Raw genomic sequence first — 18446 nt, forward strand, 5'->3', positions numbered from 1 at the left:
TGTGTTTTTATTGTGTAATATGTCTATTTCAACTTGGTTTTGTTTGAACAATGCATTTTTGTTTTGCTTTTAATGTTTTAAACTGTTTTTATTCTGTATGTTTTTAACCTGATGAGAGCAGAAAGCGGGGCACACGTTTTCTAAATAAATAGGTACAAATAAATAAATAGCCCAACATAATGCAGAGAGGGAGGGAAAACCAAATCAAACAAATCTCACTTAAAAGCCTGGGGGAATAAAAACACGCCTTTACTAGAAAGACAGTAAATCCAGCACTAGGAACTTACCCAGTGGGACAGTATTCCAGAACTGGGACTCTATAACTGAAAAGGCTCTATTCCTAGCTGCTACCTGCCTCCCCTCTGAAAAGGGAGGGAGGTAGAACAGGGCCTACAAACGAATCTCAAAGGATGGGCAGAAACATATGGAAGTAGATTGTTAAGTCGACTACTTAACAAAGAGTCAGAGAGTGATTTCAGCAAGTGATTCAGTTTTAATGAGCAACACGTAACACAACTAGGACAGAACACTCAGAACAACCAGAACAGCTTTGCATTGCAGTTGGGCTTCTTTTAAACTCTCCTGGGCTAATGTAGCCACGCCTTAATGTACATAACAACCAATAGGATTATAACAATAATGTCCAATCACAGACGTTCCCTCTCAGGGGACTTGATGGTAGGTGATTGGTCGGCTCTTCCTGGGCTACCAATAGGGATTGCAAGATTAGGATCCTAGCCCAGGACGAAGCTATACATGGTGCTTCAATTAGTGAGTACAAACACAGTTTTCCATTGAGTTGAATACACCACAAGATAGTCCTATATATTTCATGGTCCCAGATCATTTAAAGATTTAAGAGTAACAGAACTCTGAATCATGCCCAAATAGGAAGAAAATAAATATGTTTTAAGATCAGCAACATAAGATCTCTGTAACGAGAGCCAGTCAACACCATCTTCCCAGGCTGTCTCATGTGAACCACATCATAATAATGTAACCTGATCTGATCAGGTTCATTTACCAACCTCTGGTAAGGGGCCGAGATTGCCAACAAAAGTTCTGCAAGATTTGGGTGCAGTGCCTGGAGAGGGTGGAATCTGGGGAGGGGAAGGAGCTCAGTGAGGATGCATTCTGCATTCTGGAGATCAGTTGGAATTTTGGGAGAGCTCCAGGCCCCACCTGGAGGTTGGCAACCTTAGCCCTACAGCTCCCAATTACAGGCATCAGTTCCCTGGAAGAAATGGCTTTGGAGCATGGACTTTGTGGCATCACATCCCAGTATGGTCCTTCCCCTCCACAAACTCTGTTCTCTCCAGGTCCTGACTGTCACCAAATCTCCAGGGATTTCCTAAACCAGAGCTGGTAACCCTGTGATCAGGGAATGAATGTCTGTGGCCGAGCCACGCCTCTCCAGGAAGGGCCACAGCTGATGAATCTGCTGAAGCTGGAAGAGATCTGTGACTCCTTCTGAAGATTCTGATCTAACAGCACTCCCCAAGTTGCTCACTTGTTCCTTAAGGGGAAGTGTAATTTGGTTTAGAACATGCTGACACTTCAGTCTTCCTGAGTTAGACCTAGGGCTGCTACTGCCCACCCATGATGGGCCAGCTCCTGCACCTCTATTGCCCATGCTTGCACAGCCAGGCAGCAGGAGGGAAAAAAATGGGACAAATGACATTGTGATGCAGTTTCCAGGTGACCATCCATTATGCTCTAGAAAGTTTCTCTATGGTTCCTACCTAGAGTGGTGCAGGGGGTATAGTGTCACTTCTGGGTGTTCACCTGGAAGTGACCACACAGCATCAGCTATGCCCCCCCCTCTCCAGGTTTTGACCACCCAAAAGTCAACTATACACACACACACACACAAACATCCACATAAATAAATTTTAAAAAGATAAAGTACTATGATCTCACTTGACTACAGCATGAGATCTCAGCAGACATTTGGACTGGTGTTGCCTAGACAATCTAAAAGACTGCCAAAATGAGATTTTGGAGGTCATAAACTTTAGTGTCAAACCAAAAGATGGTCAGCAGAGTGAGAGAAGGAGTGGGCAGGCATAAAGGGGAGAGGGAGAGGTTGGTATATGTGGGGGAGGCAGAGCCAGGAACAAAGGAAAACGGAACAAAGGAAATAGGGACCAGAGTGGGGAAGAAATTCCCCACCTCTACGAGTCTTATGTGTCCCCTATTATATATTTTATTTATTTGTTTGAAAAATGTATATTCCACCTTTCCAGGTACCTGTTCAAAGGAGCTCACATCATAAAAACAACATAATCAATAACAGACATTACGAATAAACCATTAAAACAAGTCCAGGCATAAAACAGACTAAACATGCTAGAAGTAGACTATAAAACAGCTTTTAAAACAATGGCACTCCTTAGTTAAAATTCAGTTAAATAAAAATAAAACCACAAATGTAGCTAAAGAAGGATTCTCAGTTTGATTTCCAAACATATCTGATCGAAGGAACAGTAATTCATAAAAGCTCAGGTTGAAATAAATGTTGCTGTTCTTTAAGGTGCCACTAGACTTTTCTTTTACTTAGTTAAAAGTCCAGGTAAAAAGAAATGTTTTGACTTGACACCTAAAAGAAAGTAGGACAGGCACCAGGCAAGATACAAGGAGGGAAACAAAGGCAAGGTACCACCACTTAAAAAGCACCGTCTTTAGTTCCCACCCACCTTGTCTTTTCAGGAAGAAGAATTTATTTATTTATTTATTTACATTTGATTTCTATACCATGACCCCCAATGGGTCTCAGGGCGGTTTACATTGAACTACTTCAGTAGTTGTTTCCCTAACTGGGGCCACAATTTTTGCAGGGGGGGGATTACCTAACAGCACCCAGCGACGGTCTTCCTTCTTCTTTCTGCTGGCGGCTACAGGCGTGGACGCTGGGCTCCGGGAGACTGACGATTTTTAACAGGCAGGCTGCTCGATGTTCCCTCCTTCGGCGCCCACTGCTTCGGACTGGATTTATACCCTGCCCTTCACTCGGAGTCTCAGAACAGCTTACAAACTCTTTTCCCTCCCCCTCCCCACAACAGACACCCTGTAAGGTAGGTGGGGCTGAGAGAGCTCTTTCCAGAACTGCCCTTTCAAGAACAGCTCTGACAGAACCAGAGGTCATTTCCTGCAGGAGCGCGCAGGAGCGGAGCTCCAGCAGTAAAGAGCCCAGGGGGTGGGCACATGCAACAAGCCCCACCCCCTGCTCCCAGCAGCCCTCAGTCAGAGCAAGAAGCAGCCAGGTAAGTTGCAGAGCCCCCCCCCCCGGCCCAAAACAGTCCAGTGGCACCTTTAAGACCAAGTTTTATTCAGGTACAAGCTCTCTCTCCTCTGTGAGGACAGATCTGCACGTTTCCACCCCCCCCCCAATAGCTAGCAATCCAAAACAGTCCAGTGGAGCCTGAGCAGTGGGTGTTGCCTTCGGACACACTTCCGATGATGTCAGGGGGTGTGGTATATGTAAATAAGTTATGCTAATGAGTTATGCTAATGAGCTCCTGTACCTCTTTTTCCACAAAATGACCCCTGGACAGAACTATGGCTTGTCCAAGGTTATCCAGCAGCTTTGTGTGGAGGAGTGGGAATCCAACCTGGTTCTCCCAGATTAGAGTCACTGCACCAAACAAGAGGTAGAATCATAGAATAGTCGAGTTGGAAGGGACCTTGCAGGTCATGTAGTCCAACCCCCTGCATTCTGCAGGAGCATAGCTGAAAGATAGCCCTACCTACCTACAACATACCCGAAAGATGGTCGTCCAGCCTCCGCTTGAAAACGTCCAGCGAAGGAGCATCCACCACCTCCTGAGGCAGACTGTTCCACTGCTCAATATTTAGCCGGTATCGGCTCCCTTGTCATTTCCACCCATTAGATCTAGTCTTGCAATCCGGAGCAAGAGAGAATAGATCTGCTCCATCTTCTACTTGACAGCCCTTCAAATACTTGAAGACTGCAATCATGTCCCCTCTAAGCCTTCTCTTTCCCAGGCTAAACATACCCAACTCTCTCAGCCTTTCCTCATAAGACTTGGATTCCAACCCTCTCACCATCCTGGTTGCCCTCTTCTGGACACGCTCGAGCTTGTCAACATCCTTCCTAAAATGTGGTGCCCAAAACTGGACACAGTACTCCAGGTGAGGTCTGGCCATAGCAGAATAGAGCGGAACTACCACCTCCCGTGATCTGGACACAATGCTTCTGTTAATGCATCCTAAGACTGCATTAGCTTTCTTCACAGCCATATCGCACTGCAGGCTCATGTTTAGCTTGTGATCAACCAGAACACCTAGATCCCTTTCACATGTGCTGCTGTCAAGCCAAGTCCCTCCCATACAGCAGGGCTTGGGAAAAAGATTTTAACGGTGTGCTGGACAGTGCATAATCATAGAATCATAGAGTTGGAAGGGGCCATACAGACCATCTAGTCCAACCCCCTGCCCAATGCAGGACCAGCCTAAAGCATCTCTGACAAATATTCATCCAGCCTCTTCTTGAAAGCTGTCAGTGAAGGGGAGCTTACCACCTCTCTAGGCAGCTGATTCCACATTTGAACCACTCTGACAGTGAAAAACTTTTCCCTAATATCCAGCCGATACCTTTCTGCATGTAATTTAAACCCATTGCTTCGGGTCCTATCCTCTGCTGCCAACTGGAACAGCTCCTTGCCCTCCTCCAAATGACAGCCTTTCAAATATTTAAAGAGAGCAATCATGTCCCCTCTCAATCTCCTCTTCTCCAAACTAAACATTCCCAGGGCCCTTAGCCTTTCCTCGTAGGGCTCAGTCTCCAGACCTCTGATCATCCTCATCACTCTCTTCTGTACCCTCTCGATTTTGTCCACATCCTTTTTGAAGTGAGGCCTCCAGAACTGCACACAATACTCAAGGTGTGTCCTGACCAAGGCAATATATAGAGGGGCTGTGACCTCCTGCAATTTTGATGCTATGGCCCTTTTAATACAACCCAAGACTGAATTTGCCTTTTTTTACCACCGCATCACACTGACTGCTCATATTTAGTTTACAGTCCACTCTTACCCAAGGTCTCTTTCGCATACACTACTCACCAGAAATGCTTGACATTTTTGTGGCCCAGATGTAATACTGTGCATTTATCTTTGTTGAACTGCATCCTGTTTGCAACTGCCCACTTCTCTGGAGTATTCAGGTCTTGTTGAATTTTAACTCTTATCTTCTTGGGTGTTTGCTACTCCTCCCAATTTGGTATCATCAGCAAATTTAATGAGTAGCACTTCTACCCCTTCATCCAGATCATTGATAAAAATAATGAAAAGTACCAGGCCCAAAACTGAGCCCTGCGGCACCCTGCTGGACACCTCCCTTCAATCTGATGAAACACACTCTTTGGGTGTGGTCCTCTAACCAGTTCCCTATCCACCGAACTGTCCTATAGTCCAGTCCACAGTCTTCCAGTTTGCCCATCAGAAGGTCATCCTTCTTCCCTTTCTTAAAGATCGGGATAACATTCGCTCTCCTTCAATCTTGTGGCACATCCCCAGTCCTCCAGGAGGCCTTGAAGATGATGGACAGAGGCTCTGCAAGTTCCTTAGAAAGTTCTTTGGGCACTCTTGGGTGCACACTATCTGGCCCAGGGGATTTGTATTCATCTAGTGCAGCCAGGTGCCTCTCCACAACCTCCCTGTCAATGTCAAATGGACAGTCAGGTGTTATGTTATGTCTTATACCATCTCTAGATGGGCTCGAGCATCATTAAGCCTGTCTGCTTTTTCTCTGTCCTCCACCAGAGTTTCTCCTTTTACTCCCAAAACCGGTCCAATTGCCTCATTTACCTTGTGTTTGCTTCTCACATATCTGTAGAAGTTTTTCTTATTGTAGCGAGCCCCCCCCCCCGGCCAGACCCAACTCATACCGAGCTTTGGTTTCTCTGATGGCTCATCTGCAGTACCTAGTAACTCTCATATACTCCTCTTTAGAGGTCTGACCTTCCCTCCATTTCCTGAATATTTCCTTTTTCTCCCTTAGCTTATTCTGAAGCTCTCGGTTCATCCACATCAGTTTCTTGGAGCCCTTACCATGTTTCTGTCTTGCTGGAATAGTGAGGGCTTGAGCTTGCAAAAGCTCATGTTTGAGAAGAGCCCACCCTTCACTCACTCCTTTCCCTTCCAGGACACTCCCCCCATGGAATTAGTCCCATCAAGCCTCTGAGTTCATTGAAGTCAGCCCTACGAAAATCTAACCTACAAGTGTGGCTACAAATGTCCTCGACCCCTCCACAGCAACTGGAATTCAAGGAGGACATGGTCACTTCCCCCTAAGGTCCCCACCTTGCCTACCAATTCTTCCCTGTTGGTTAATATTATGTCTAGTATGGCCGAGCCCCTTGTAGCTTCCTCCACCATTTGAAAAAGGAAGTTGTTGGGCAGACAGGTCAGGAAGTTACATGATTCTTGTTGCTTTGCTGAGTCTGTCTCCCAGCACACATTGGGGAAGGTGAGGTCTCCCATAATTATAAGGTTCTGATGTCTGGATACTCTACCAATCTGTTCAAGGAGGGCAGCATCCATTTCCTGTCCCTGGTCAGGCGGTCTGTAGCAGACTCCAACAATACCCTTTGTCCTACCTCCCCTTATTCCCACCCATATACTTTCCATGGGGCTGTCAACCACATTCTCCAGAACTTCCTGACATTCTGGCTCTCTCTTCACATACAGCCCCACTCCACCTCCTCTTCTACCCTTCCTGGGTTTTTTTGAACAACTCATACCCATCCATTGCCACATCCCAGTCATGAGAATAATCCCACCAAGTCTCAGTGATTCCTATTATATCATAGCCCTCTGTTTGCAAGAGAATCTCAAGCTCTTCCTTCTTATTACCCATACTACGGACATTGGTATATAGGCACTTGTAGCCTTGTACCTTTGTTTGACCTGTCCTACCCAGGTGGGCCCCCACTGTTTTCTCTTCTTCATTGAAGTCCCCATGTTGATTACCCCCTTTCCCTTGCAGCTTCAGTTTAAAGTTATCCTGATTAAGTTCTCCAGGTTCTTTCCAAACGTTTTCTTCCCTGACCTTGAGAGGTGAAGCCCATCATGTGCTAGAAGGCCTTCTCTAAGAAAACTTATCCCGTGGTCCCAGAACCCAAAGCGCTTCTGCCGGCACCACCATCTCAGCCAACGATTCACCTCGAGTATGGTCTGTTCTCTTCGCACTCCTCTTCCTGTGACTGGAAGGATAGAACAGAATACCACCTATGCTCCCAATGCCTTCAACTGCCTTCGAAGAGCTTCACAGTCCTCTTTAATTTTCATGATGGTATTTGTGGCTGTGTCATTCGTCCCCACATGAACCAGCACAAATGGGTACTGGTCATAAGATTAGGCCTGCCATTTGCAGACCCCCAGCTTTTGTTAGCCACCACGGCTCCAGAGGCTGGCAGCAAAAAAATAAATAAATAAAGTGAAAAACAGCTGTTGACATGATGGCGTTGTCACTTCCAGGTTGAAGGGATATCACACCTCTTTAGGAATCACCAGAAACTCCATGGTAAAATTCTATGGTAAAACACCATTGCACCAACAGCACTCTCACATCTCTGCTCACGCATGCACTCACGCATGCACTCACTCACACATTCTCTCTCTCTCTCTCTCTCTCCAGCTGTGCGGGCTTTAATTAGCAATCCTGGGAATGGGAGCTCAGCTGCTTCATATGCTTCAGGGGCTATCTGAATCTCCAAGAGACCCCACCCACAAATTCAGCCATTGGTTTCCTGATTGGGAATGAGCTATAAAGCCCCAGGGAACCTAGGGAGTCCTTGTCTAATCACATTCCTCACTGCTGTTCTGTTGGTCTCTGCTGCTCTCCTGCCTACTAGACCTTGCTTCCTCATGACTGACTCCTGGTATGTGGTTCGGCAAAGTCTCTGCTCCTGAACACCTGGCATCTGATTTCTGAGTTTCTCCCAGCTCTCAATCCGATCTCCTCTTGACTTCTGACTCCCTGGCTGCAACCTTTAGAGTACCCCTTCACCCTACTGCAGCTTTAGGTTCATTGTCCTGGGCTCTGCCTAGCTGCTGTAGAAGACCCTGGCCTTGATGAAAAATGGTAGAATCAAAAGCATGTCAAAGGAAATAAAACTCTTTGCTAGATAACCGGTTTGACAGCCATAATTCCATAGTGAAGAATCCTGAGAGACCAACAAGATTTTGAGGTTATAAGCTTTCCAGAGTCAAAGCTCCCTTTGTCAGATAAAAGTCCTGGATCTGTGCCAAAAAGGACCATAGAGGGCTACAGTTGGTACACAAAACACCTGTCACAGACTAGTTGTTGGCAACACTAAGAGAGCTCGCAACTGAGACACACTCATTTGATGCCACTTGCAGGTGTGCTCTGATGTTATAGCGGATCTCTGCAACCAGAGGCAACACGGCCCCTGCTGTTTGCCACAGACAGTGCTAAACCTTACAGAGGAGCCAAGCAATGTTAGAACAGGCAACATAGTGAGTTTTAGTAAAGTAAAGGTAAAAGTTCCCTTGCTCGAAAGCCAGCCGAGTCCGACTCTAGGGTTGTGGTGCTCATCTCCGTTTCAAAGCCAAAGAGCCAGCACTGTCTGAAGACATTTCCGTGGTCACGTGGCCGGCGTGACTAAACACCAAGGCGCACGGAACACTGTTACCTTCCCACCGAAGTGGTACCTATTTATCTACTTGCAATTTCTTGCTTTCGAACTGCTAGGTTGGCAGGAGCTGTGGCTGGAGACAGGAGCTCGCTCCGTCATGCGGCACACTCGGGTCTCGAACTGCTGAACTACTGACCTTCCACAGCCTGCAGTTCAGCATCTTAACCACTTGAGCCAGTTTAGGAGAACTCAAAATGGGAATTCTGAAGTCCCTGAAGAACTTTTTCTAAACTAAACCACAATAAATATTCCCAAATCACCATGTTTTTCCAAAAGACACTTGGTTGGCAAGTGTTACAGAAGATAAATAGGTACCACTTTGGTGGGAAGGTAACAGCGTTCTGTGTGCCTTGGCGTTTAGTCATGCTGGCCACATGACCACGGAAACATCTTCGGACAGCGCTGGCTCTTCGGCTTCGAAACGGAGATGAGCATCGCAACTCTAGAGTCGGATTCAACTGGCTTTCGAGTAATGGTAACCTTTACCTTTACCTAAGGTAGAGAAAAGTGGGGTATAAAACCTATTCTTCTTCTTCTATGTGATGATGATATCGAGATAGTGGGAGGAGGGGGGGAGCCCTTCCACTGTTGATTCCAGTATAAGCAGCCTGGAAGAACAAGGCACATTTTTCCTTCTCTCACCAGACCAGCAAGGCTATTATTAGACAACATATTTTGTTTTGATGAGGTTTTAAACACCTCTTTCCTTTGACTCTCAGCCATCCTGCTGCAGGCAGAGATTCAAGCCGAGGAACTCTTGTCGAAGCTCAAACTGAAACAGAATCTATGCCTACCTGTTGACACTGGCTACATTAGGAGTTCCCCCATAGAATTTTTTCCATGGCAGGACACTCAGCTTGGAGAGTCTGGTATAACCAGGAATGAAAGCAAAGCCCTGTAGGTTCTTGGCTGCACCCCATAAATGTCAGCATTGCTGCAACACGAAGGTTTCCACGAAGGAGGGAAAGCAGACCGCTGTGGACTTTTTGCTCCAGATTCAAAGGTAGCTCTTTGCTAGAGATGAAAACAGCTTCTTATTCTTTGGGCAGGATTTTGGAGCTCCTCTGCTTCCTATTTTGGCAGGTCCCCAAATAAGGGGCCTGAGTTGATTAGGCAGACAAGGTTGCTTCAGATGTGAGGGCTGCGTGGGAAAGTATTCCTGTGATTAAGGGAATAGCTGGGGATTTTTAAATATCTGGCATTAACATTCCTGGACTCCACTTTCTTCCTTCCCTGGCAAACCACAGAGTTAACTCCTCCATCTTGCCAGATACTAAGCTCATCTCTCCCTGACAGACGGTAGTGTCTTTACTGTCTGTCATACAAGTACAGCATCTAGTAAGAGGTATGCTCGTGAACTAAACTTTAGAACATGTGTTCTTGTTTGTGTGTAACAGAGGTGGGGCAGGACTCTGGAGCTGATCTACTTTGCCCTGAGAATGATTCAGTGCATTCATTCAGTTGCTTTGGTTTTAATGACTGCGCAAGATGAAAGGGAGCGAAGTATATAGATCAAGGGCTCCTTGCCCGCCACTCCAGGGAGGGATTTAAAGACACAGCATCGATTCAAATGCCTTCCCCTGCCTTCTGGGGAAAGCTATTCATTTAATCAGAGGACTGCTTTCCCACACAGCCTCCACATCTAAGCAGCCTCACCCACCTAATTGACTGACACTTCATGAATCCTATCTCCATGACTCCTTGCGTGCTCAGTCTAATAATAAAAACATTCTCATCCTATGCCCAGGGATGCTGCACCTCTCTAACTCAGCCATGCTGCCAGAACCGTGTCCTCTGCTCGTCCTGGTGACAATCAGAGATGCTGCTGCAACTCCATTGTTAGTAAACCATTTACACATAAAGAATTATCAGCCATTGCTTGTCTGTTGAGTGGGTTCTTGCTATTGTGCCAGTTCTTCTCTGCTTATTCCCACTGAAATATTGTAGATGCTTCAGATTGGAATGGCTTCACAGTGAAATTTAAATGTATACATATTGTGTAGTGGGTTGCCGCGTAGACGAACGACAAACAACGACGTAGTGCATAGCACGCTTTATTGGTACACAACAAGGACAGGGGACAAACGGCCGGCAGGCCAACTATATACACAACCAGGGGACACACCCCTGGGTCCCATTGGCGGGTTTGAATCTCCCGCCACGGTCCCATTGGTTCCCCCAGTGGAGGGACTAGGATCCTAGTCCCTATTGTTGTGCCGGACTGAAGCTCAGGAGTGTGCGCTGGCCTCTGGTGGTGGTCAGCGGACACAACAATACAGAATAAGGTAGCCAAATTGTTTTTACCTGGCGGTGGGGGGCTCCCGTTCGGCGTCCTCAGTGCGAAAACTCTATGTTTTCCTCTCAAATGGCTGTGGCCCCGCCTCCAGCGTGCCCGGCATCAGCACGTCACATCCGGCTGACGTGCACGCCGGGGTGGGATTTCCCCCGGGGCCCGATTCCGCGGCGGTGGAAATCGGGCCTCCAAAGCAGGGGGAAATCCACCCCCCGGGGGGATTTGGCAGCCCTAATACAGAACCAAGTTGCACAGGGGACATAGGCTTCTTCACATGACTGAACTGGCACATCGAAATTGTGGAGATAAATAGATTTGCTGATATGACACAGAGTATGATCCTAAACAGAGATTTAAGGCAACTGGCTTAGAAGAGTGTAATTCTGCATGGGATTGCACTGGCCGTGGATGAATTATTGCAATGTGACAAATCAACTAGTTTGAGCACTTTGCCACATGGATACAGTCAACTCAATATCATTATGAAAAGAGACAGTGGGGTACAAAGAAACCACACTCAAGTCATTGGGCCACTTGAATTTAGATCTCAGGAATACTCTAATGGCAGATGCTTTCACATAGCATGGCAACTCTTACAGAAATCTTGCAAAATACCCTTGCTATTTAAACAGACAGTGACCAATGCCTAGCTAAGCTTCTGGGGGGTATACAACATAAGGGTGAGAACAGACACACTCCTCCCAGGAGTAGGTGTGAGTTTTTATGCTATGGGTGAAGCACTGACACTGCCTGTCCTTGCTCCTCTCCTGACCCACATATCCATTTCTGGACTCTAACATGGCTTTTCACCACTTTCCCATACTTTATGCTTTTAATCCCCCCCCCCCTCAGATGTCTGGGATGTTCATTAATTTAAACCCTTATTTTGTACCCTATTTGAAAGAGCTACTCCAGTTTTTTTTTTAAACATTTGAAATATTGCAGTGGGTGGGTGGGGGGATTAAGTGATATTATGAGTGGCACAAGGGCCAGCCAATGAACATTCTGTGCAGCCACCTTTTCCTGGAATACAATGATCTCCTTGCACCTTAGCTCAATTTATTTCAGAAACTTCTAGGTCTATTCAAAAAAGGGTAAATTTAACTTATATTACCTAATGGTTGCAGACTTAGCAAATTTAGCAATCATAGGCCCATGCCACACGGCAGGGAAAACACTGGCCAAAGTGCGGCTTTTAAAAGCCGCACCAAAAAAGAGACGCCACGGCGGGATCCCACAATCCACTGAGCCACAGCGCTGTTGCTCCCCGGCACGATCAGATGCCGGGGAGGAAGAGACGATTGGGAGGGGGAGGCTGCCGAACTGCACATGCTCGAGCATGCGCAGTACGGCCGGGGGCCAGGGATGCGCCGGCGGAAAGACGCGCCGGCAATCCCACGGCCGGCAGTGATGCGGCCTTTCGGAAAGAACCACCTAGGTAGGTGGTTCTTTTTTGCTGCGGGGTTTGGCCGGGAGGGGCGGATTGGGAACAGGCGCAGCACGATTCCCAGATGTTGCTGTGGGATCGCGCCCGTTTGCTGCGGCCCCGATCCGTTCCTCTCCTGGCCCAAAACGTCTCGTGTGAACAGGGCTATAATAAATGCTACTTAGCAACTATTGTCAATAAACAACTAGTCAATAGTCTCCCTAATAAAAATCAGTTCTGATACTTTTGGGGGAAAAAACCTGAGTTTTCAGTTGCCTAGAACCCAGAAACCTACCTGGATGTCAGTTTCTCTGACCCCAAAGGCCTGTCTCTGAAGATCAAGTGTGATAGCAGCGGGCTGTAGTATCTCAGTGTCAAGGAAAATGTATTCTGCATATGCTTAAATATTATTATTTATTATTGCCATTATTTACAAACTTTATTTAGATGCAACCCTTTAATCTGCTTTCAGTCTTGAAATGTGTTTTGAAATATTTGAGGCAATAAAAAAGAAACAAGGCATCTAAATACAGAAGAGTGCCTTTGCCTGGCCCGCCAAGTAACTGCAGCCTTTCCTTGCACAAGATTAAGGAGCTGGACTTCTAGGGAAGATGGCTATAAATTCCAGCGGAGTAGCGGTATGAGTCCGATGTCACAAAAACAAAAAAGAGACTGTACCAACTCAAAGACTACCAGGCTTATTCAAGAATAAGCTGTCATGTCTACTTCTTTACCTACAGATGCCAATACTCCTAGGTACTTTGGAGCCCTAGCATCTCTCTGCTAAAAGAAAGCACATGTTCCAAAACTGAGCTCTGGCTATTCAAAACACATTCTGTGTCTGTGTCTTACAATATCTCCTGGCTCAAATTAAGCCTTACATAGGCCCCTGCCACACGGGGGGAAATTGATGCGGCCAAAGTGCGGCTTTTTAAAGCCACACCAAAAGAAAAACACGGCGGCGGGATCAGATGGATCCCGTGAGCCGCCATGCAGTTGCTCCCCGGCACGATCAGATGCCGTGGAGAAAGCCACGGAAGGGAGCGCGAGGCAGCCAGCTGCGCATATGTGTGTATGCGCAGTTCAGCTGGGAGCCTCGAATGCTCCAGAAGACAGGCTTGCTGCGGCATTTCAGGTAAGTCCTCCTCTTTTGCTGGTTCTTTTTTTCAGCGCATTTTCGGCCTGAAGGGCTGGATCGGGGACGGATTACGGTGTGATCACACCCGTTTGCTGCGCCCCTGATCCGTCCCTCTTCCGGGCCAAAAACTCCCGTGTGACCAGGGCCATAGTTTAATGCCTGAGCAACAGGTGGAAGAAAGGCATTCAAAGGCATTCAAAGACTACCCAGGGACAGCTGAGCTAGACGTTGTGTGCTGTTAGAAGTGGAATGGATCAGGAGAGACAGTCTGCATCTGAGAGTGATGTTTAATTTGCATTCCTTGCTTGAAGCATTTTGGTTTTGATGAAAGCAAGAGTCTTCCTGCAACCCCTGCTTGGTGCTTTTCAAGCCTCGTTCTAACAAGTCCCAAGAAAGATTAGCCTCTGTGCCCTATGGCCTCCTCAGCACACGCCTCCCCTGCCTGTCTGTTGCTGCAGCTCCAATAAATAGTGAAACAAGCAAAAGGTTGTAGCAAGTGTTCCCCCAGAAACAGAGGAAGGATCGAAGACTCTGCAGCTGTACTTATCTGCCCTCCAACAAGTTCACTCACAGAGCTCCCCCCGGGTCATTGTAGCGAGCCTCGAAATAATCCACTTTCAATGCACTTTTAAACTGCTGGCAAAATCCAGCTGGAAAGTGCATTGAAAGTGGGTTATTTAGTGTGTATGGCCACAGCCTAAAAGAAGTTTGTAAGTGCAACTGCAAGCCTAACACACCTCTGCAAATAGGATCAGTCTTACCATGAAGTAGTGTGAAAAGTTTGCTTCAGGCAGCAGATTTCAGGAGAGGGTTCTACATTATCTCTTTTTGAAAACATGTTCCAGTTCTCCACAACAGGGAACAATTTTTATTTTTCGCTTCAAATGCAAAAACTGTCTAAAGCCCCTAATATGTTTGCAAATATGGTAACAAGCTATAGTAAAAGTCTGACGTTTCAGGGCTGGTTTATGGTTGTTTGTTTTGTTCATAGAACTAAGATCCCTCTTCTTTCTTTCTCTTTACATCTCAAGGTGAGATGCACTGGATGTTGTCCTCTGTAAATCTCTCTTCCCCTGCAGTCAAAAAAGCTCCTGTGTGCGGTATGACTTTAGCCTCAAGAGACGATTGTGAGTGTTCTTCGCACAATTGCCCTGCATCTTTTGCTACTACTGTCATTACCTGGAGGAGGTGCTGTTTTAGTTTCAACAAAGCCTATATACTTCTTACTTTTTAAGTTCTTTCACTGGGAAGAGCTCCAATGTAAACTGATAAAAAGAGGCTTTCAAAGGCCATGAGTTCCCAAAGCATAGAGTTGCCCTTGTTGAAACAGGGTGGGTTTGCTGTGGTTTTCTTGGTTTCTTTGATTTAGTGCCTAATGCAGACTATGGATAAAGCAGCGACTCATCTCTAAACCCAGGGATTTAGGGCAGGATTCTTTAGAAGGCCTAGTAAACAGTGCAGCACTCTCTAATCCCAGGAGCAGGTTACTACCTGTTTGCTTCATATAAACTTTGCCGGCTATGGCAATTTCATGTTGTGGTTAGTTCCAAGCATGCCCTCAGGACTAAAATGTTTATTGCAGCAGAAAAGGGATTGTAAAGTATCTCCTTGGAAAGAGCAAAGATGAAGAAGTGAGCACCTAAACAGATGCTATGCTGGACCAGAATGCTAGCTAGAACCAGTTTTATTATTGCTGGAGTTCCTGTGGGGTATCGGAGGCCCTGGCGTGATGTGGTCCATGGGGTCGCGAAGAGTCGGACTCGACTGTGCGACTGAACAACAACAACAAATCTGATGCAAATGCATAATTAAACAACGAAAAAAGTTTTAAAAATCCATCTTGCTATCTAGCAGTATATTTGCTCTGAAGATAACCATAGATGGTCAGAGGAAGAATTCTCCAGTGCAGTCAACCAGCACTGGAAATGCTTACTACAGAGTCCTCAGTTTGAGGCAAGTAGCAGAGATGGAGTCATATCAGGGAGAAAACAGGGTACTATAAGGCCAATGCCACTGTATTGCTTTTGGAGTAATACTGACTAGCAGTTACACAACTGGGAATCACACACCAACACTTATCCAAACACGAACCTGTTTAGTTCCCTTACCACTGTTTTCCACCCATGCACTCCACTTCTGTAAGTGCACGAAAGTCAGGAGTCATTATCATTCACTGAACTGAACTGGAACCAAAATTGGAAACTATGTGAAGACTACCACTTCACATTTTCACAAATAGATCTGCATGTCCATGCTCCCTTACAACTGCTCCAGCGTCCCTGTTCCCCTACAAGTGGTATCTGGGTAGGTTTCACTTTCGCAGCTACCTAGCACTAGGTAAAAATTAGGTAAGACTTAAGGGAGAGCTTGTAGGGAAGGAATATGCTGAGCAATTGAAATAGTCATAAATTGCCCCAACTTCTCTAGAGAGATGGCATAGAAATTTTCTAAATTATGAGCTAATCAGCAGAGTATTATTCAAGTACTGGATGAAACTGGCCACACTGGAAACCATATAATTCCAGTGATACTTCAGGGTTTGGGGTTTATTTAACTGCAATGAACATTCTTCATGGAATTCTCCAACAGCATGACTTCGAAAAGTGGCAGCTACATGAGTACTAGTACATACTAGGAATATGTGAAAACACTCCACATTTATGAATGTCTGTTAAGTGAATCCTGACATAAGCTGATAGTAAGAGAGATAAAATCATGTAAATCAAATGACAAAAACACCTGTAGGCCTTTGAATAAGGGAAAAAAATGATGGCATCAAATACAGCTTTCACATAGTAATTATAATAGCATAATGCCAGCATACTGTAAAAAATTTTTACTTACAGAATCTTTAAATTGTAGAGGCCGGAAAATGCTTCTCCTGGGATCATAGAGAGCTGATTTCCAGACAAGCGCCTGTAATAAATAGAAGAGGCAATAGTTTAAGATGTTCATTTGTGCCAATATGTGAAAATCCAGCAGTGCCTTCTCTAAGGAAATATAATGATGACCCGGAGCAAAGCATCTTGGTATACTTATGGATCAGACATAGTTTTGTGAGCAGAAGGAGGGATCAGCTCAGGAACAAAGATCGATATATCCCTGTTTAGGTGGTATTTTTGTATGACTCCTAAATGTGGGGGGGGGAAGGGGGGTATAAATGCTTAAATAAACAAATTAGACAATACTATGCAGTTACTCCAGTATAAGCCCATTGATTTTCATGGGCTTAGACTGGACCAACTCTGCACAGGATTGTTCTGTTAGAGTCAACATGAACCCGACTATGTGTTTCTTCATTATTCAGACTAGCCACAGAGATTGTTCTTGGCTTTGCAATCAAAATCTCAGTGGGGCAAACAACAGCTTTTAAGGTAAGACCCAAAGTAACTGTGCAACTGTGAAATGTGTTTGTAAGTCAGTGTCCATCATACTATTTTGGAAAGTTTACATTCATGTATTTAGAAGTCCGTTTCTCTTTTCCAAGTGTTCACTGCAACTGCTGAAGGAGGCTGAAAAGCACTTCAAATAGAATACATAAATTGGGTCTAATGTTTAGAAAAATTAATGGAGCATAGATTTGTCAAAAACAGCCACAATTGCTAGATGGAATTCCCCTGTTCAGAAGCAATATACCTCTGAATAACGAATGCTGGGACAAACAACAGGAAAGGGGTCTTGTGTTCATGCCCTAAAGCCTCCCAGAGAAATTGGCTTGGCTGCTGTTGGACTCTGATGTTCAACTTCATAAGTAACTGCACAACTTTTAGAACCATAACAAAGATAATATTTACGAACACACCTAGAAAACACTAATCCTCCTTTCCTTATGCAACACATGACTGCTTTATGCACACAAATATATATATATATATAGGTGCAAGTTTACAATTTTAATAGCTCTCCTTTTCTAGGATTTAAGGACAATTGCTCACACAGTTAGTTCTCATAAACAGCATGGCATCATTTGTTCAATGTACATGAGCACTCTACAACCTGCCATCCTTGCCGGGGACCAACTACCAGCTAGGTTTGGCTTATTGTTCTTTGGGAGTATGCTCTTTTGTAATTTCTTAATTTGACTGGTTTCTGTTGCATTGAAGGGGACATTGTTTCTAATGGGAGGCTGCTTCAGCCATGAGGTGCATCTTGATGGACAGTAGTCCCATTGCATGTTACCATTTTTGTTTATTTCCCATCACAGGTGCTTCCCCTACCTACAACGGAGGATTTGATTTTTTAAAGTAAATGACGTTGCACAATTGCACCCTTACACACAGCCACAAAATTGATAACAGTGTCAAGAGCCTGGTTAGTGTATTGGTTAAAACGATGAAGGCGGATCTAGGAGACCCATGCAAGTTCACTGGGCTGCTTCCACATGGCAACAATTCTCCGTGTTGCTTTTTCTGCTGTGAATACAGAGACATTCACAGCAGCAAAGGAGCATCCGCACTTGCATCATCCCTGCCATGTCTGCAATTTCCCCCTTCATTAACCAGAGGGCTTTTCTTAGGATCTTTTTTAAAGCAACAGCTATATCAGCATAGCATCATAACGTTACGCGGGGGTGCCCACACTGTGGGCACCTTTGGAATTTTGAGAGACCCTAAAATGGCTGCTACGGGATGCGGAGCCAAACAAAATATGGCTGCTGCAAGAGGTGGAGCCAAATGGAAAATCTCCCTCCTCAGACCTCCAGGGAAGAAGGAAAGCTTGAAGGAGACATGCAATCACACAATGACTAAGGAAAGTCTCGGTGCTGCCCTCCTAATCCTCCAGTGGCTGACTGTTATTGCAGCCACAGAAAACCCTTTCATTTGAATAAAGGCCCCCAATAACAAGCATTGCCTTACAGTGGCCCCACCCACTTTCTGGAACGGTCAGCGGGTACCACGGGAAGTACCAG

General features: G+C 45.6%; 1 protein-coding gene across 1 annotated transcript in view; it reads right to left on the minus strand.

The window, feature by feature from the left end:
* LGR6 (leucine-rich repeat containing G protein-coupled receptor 6) overlaps positions 1-18446 on the minus strand; it is a 169877-nt gene that overhangs the window by 112880 nt on the left and 38551 nt on the right. The window contains exon 3 of the mRNA XM_015415603.1: positions 16382-16453. Coding sequence (XP_015271089.1) covers positions 16382-16453 — 72 coding nt within the window. The remainder of the gene's footprint in view (positions 1-16381; positions 16454-18446) is intronic.

Source organism: Gekko japonicus, unplaced genomic scaffold, assembly GCF_001447785.1.
Source record: "Gekko japonicus isolate JY-2015 unplaced genomic scaffold, Gekko_japonicus_V1.1 scaffold2640, whole genome shotgun sequence".
NCBI classification, from domain to species: domain Eukaryota; kingdom Metazoa; phylum Chordata; class Lepidosauria; order Squamata; family Gekkonidae; genus Gekko; species Gekko japonicus.